At 37.4% G+C, this 3,170-nt stretch overlaps 2 protein-coding genes across 2 annotated transcripts; both read left to right on the plus strand.

Moving 5' to 3' along the window:
- LOC109830783 (flavonoid 3',5'-methyltransferase-like) lies at window positions 590-1,198 on the plus strand (the record flags this gene model as incomplete). The annotated part of the gene is made up of 1 exon (XM_020398151.1): window positions 590-1,198. A coding segment is annotated over one exon (369 nt), but the record flags the coding sequence as incomplete, so codon positions are not given.
- On the plus strand, window positions 2,303-3,131 carry LOC109829388 (caffeoyl-CoA O-methyltransferase-like). The gene is made up of 3 exons (XM_020396511.1): window positions 2,303-2,441; window positions 2,542-2,621; window positions 2,737-3,131. Exons 1-3 carry the CDS (start codon window positions 2,367-2,369, stop codon window positions 2,924-2,926), a joined length of 345 nt encoding a protein of 114 aa, XP_020252100.1. The 5' UTR covers window positions 2,303-2,366; the 3' UTR covers window positions 2,927-3,131.

The raw sequence follows: 3,170 nt of genomic DNA on the forward strand, positions 1-3,170 counted from the left end.
AAATCCTAAAATCATAAACATACTAGGAATTCTAAAATAAAAAACAAAACAGATTAGGAATCCTAATAATCTGTTACCAAAACAGATTAAGAAACATATTAGGAACCTGCTATCCAACAGAATCCTCTCAAATCCCTCTTTTTCTCGTGTTCTAATAACCCTAAAATCGTTTAGGTATATATAAGATCCCAGCCCAAAACAGTTTCCCAAACAGTTTAGGAAACTGGAAAAATGACTTTCGGTCGACTGGACCATGGGTGTCGGTCGACCGACCAGAACACATTCTTGTAATCAGCTTCTCGTGAACGTTTTTGGTCGACCGGACCATCACCTTCGGTCGACCGGATGACCACTCTCGGTTGACCGCCATCTTGATTCGGTCGACCGGCCAGAGTGAGTTCATGGGTTGTTTTCCTACAGTCGTTGTGGTCGACCGGAGTCACAATATCGGTCGACCGGCCCGAGAATTTCCAGACTCGTAGTTTGGTTTTAGGTTTCGGTCTTCACACTTCCAAAACCAACATTATGTACACATAGAAAGCCAGGAGAAAGCACAATCTTTTCACTTTTCATCATTATTCTTGCATAATTGTCTTTGGTGTTCGTCATTCACCTCACTCACTTACAATCTGTTATCTGTCTTAATCCAAAATTGTTGAAGACGAAGGAAGAGGATCTATACGACTTTGCGTTTGTTGACGCCGACAAGCCGAACTACGCCGAGTACCACGAGAGACTACTGAAGCTCGTCAGGGTCGGAGGAGCGATTGCCTACGACAATACTCTGTGGGGAGGGTCGGTGGCAAGGCCGGAGGAGGATTGTGGGCTGCCCCCGCAGGAGATGGTCGACAGGGTCGCCTTGATCGAGCTGAACAAGTCCTTGGCTGTCGATCCTCGCATCGAGATATCGCAGGTACCGATCGGCGACGGGTTCACCATCTGCAGGCGTCTGCATTGATCTCAGGAGATTGGTTTTGCGAATTAGTATATTGCTTGCTTTAAATGTTTAAGGTCGTTTTGTAACGAAGGACATCCACAGGTCACTATTAAGAATAAGTTCGCAATCCATATTAATTATGCATGTATGAGTACTTTGAATAGTGTTCGTCGCTGATCTGCTCTTGTATTTGAATAACACACTTAACAAAGCACATTATGATGCAGAAGTATGGTGATCATCACCTTCTTGTTTTCAATCTTTACATTTTGCATTTACTCTGTGAACAATTTAATTTTTACATTAAAAAAATGACAGTTGAAGTCCTTCGAAAATATCAAGTTTTGTTTGACAACTGAGTTCTATTAATTGGATATAGTTCGTGTCTTATATGTGGCTTGTAGTCTACATATTATTGATCCTATTTTGATTTCTCCTTCGGAATCAGCTAATATTGTACATTGGATATCATTTGTGATGGTTGACGCAACAACAACTAGGAGCAGGCACGTGCATCGGGCATGCCTTCCTTACTAGTTATATTATAAAAAAGAGTGTTTAGAGCAGCTTTCGTTTTCATCCGTCGTCTCTTACTTAGGAGTGAAATGACATTATTGCCCTTACTTCATGAAGTTGGATTTCTAGATATTTGTCCCTCGAATCTACAATAATTCCATATTAGTCCTGTAAATCTTTAAAAATTTACAATCATCAATCCTATATATAGAATGCATGGAGATTGACTTATTAAAAGAAGGTTAAAAAAGAGTTACCTATGTTTTCAATTACAATAAAATTAACATGGAAATAGATGCAGGATACACATAAAGAGAATGATCGAGGAAGAAGAGAGAAGGACAATAGGAGAGCTAAGAAACAATTGAAGATGAAATTTGAAGTTAAATTTGAGGTTAAATTTCGCTAAATCCCCCCCAATAAGTTATGGCGTCGGGCACTTAACCAGACAAAAACTTTGAAAAACTTACCAAACCACAATAATTTTGGGAATTTCAGAAATCCTCCCATGTGTTTTGATTATTTTCACTTAACCTCCAATGACTACTTTATGTGATATTCTCTGCTTAGGAGCTCAAAATACGTGTTGAGGTCATTAGGGGTTGGGGGGTCTAATTGCAAAAAATAAAAATATTTTGGGGGTTTTCTAAAATTTCAAAGTTCTTATAGGTTTAAATCATTGCCAGTAATTACTTCGGTGCAAAGAAACATACTGGAGAGGTATTTTAAATCATTGCCACTAATCAACAAATATTCAGAATTGTAAAGTAAGTCTGTAAATAATATATAATTGGAGGGTATATAGTTAAAAAATCCTTTGTTTTATGAACTTTTTAAAGATCTTCTTGCCTAACTTATATATCCAAATATTAGAGGCCAGAGGATCATCAATCCAATTGATATTCTCTCATCAATGGAGCAACCTCAACTCCCAAGCGAACTTTCTTCCGTACAAAAGAACCTCCTCCAAAGTGATGCCCTTCATGAGGTTAGTCTTCATTCATTCATTTTTCTTCTTTAATTTTCTGGTAATGATAATGCATTATTTGTTTTTCCCCCCCTCTTTCTCCTTTTTTTTTATTTTACAGTACATACTGAAGACAAGTGTGTACCCAAGAGAGCACAAACTACTCAAGGGATTGAGAGAGGAGAACAAGAAACACCCATGGCAAGGACTTTTCGGTTCCTTTTTTTTTTGGAGAGAACATTTTTCCTCGCTTAGTTGGACTATATATTAATTATATAAAATTAAAAAATGTTCTTGATTCATATCGAGTTTGCAGGTCTTTCATGAGCGTACCCCCTGAAGAGGGGCTTCTCATTTCTATGCTACTGAAGCTTATGAATGCAAAGAAAACAATAGAGATTGGGGTTTACACTGGGTATTCCCTCCTCACTACTGCTTTGGCTTTGCCAGAGGATGGAAAGGTGCAAAGTTTTCTTATTTTACCTTTTTCTAATTTATCTTTTTAAGAAGAAAAATAGATGGTTAAACCTGGAGATTGTAGCCATTTTTTAAGAAATTATTCTTTGTTCTCTATTTAAGCTGAAATATCTAACTTTCCCTAAATTGAGGATAAAATTTAGTTGTTGTTACATGATTCTTACGTGATATCTCAATTGAATGGAGAAATAGCATCATGCGTTTAGAGGGTGTAACTGCTTATAAAATAGTTTATGGAGTAGAAGTGGCTACATCTCATTTAATAGTTTGCAA

This window comes from Asparagus officinalis, chromosome 2 (genome assembly GCF_001876935.1).
Source record: "Asparagus officinalis chromosome 2, Aspof.V1, whole genome shotgun sequence".
NCBI lineage: Eukaryota > Viridiplantae > Streptophyta > Magnoliopsida > Asparagales > Asparagaceae > Asparagus > Asparagus officinalis.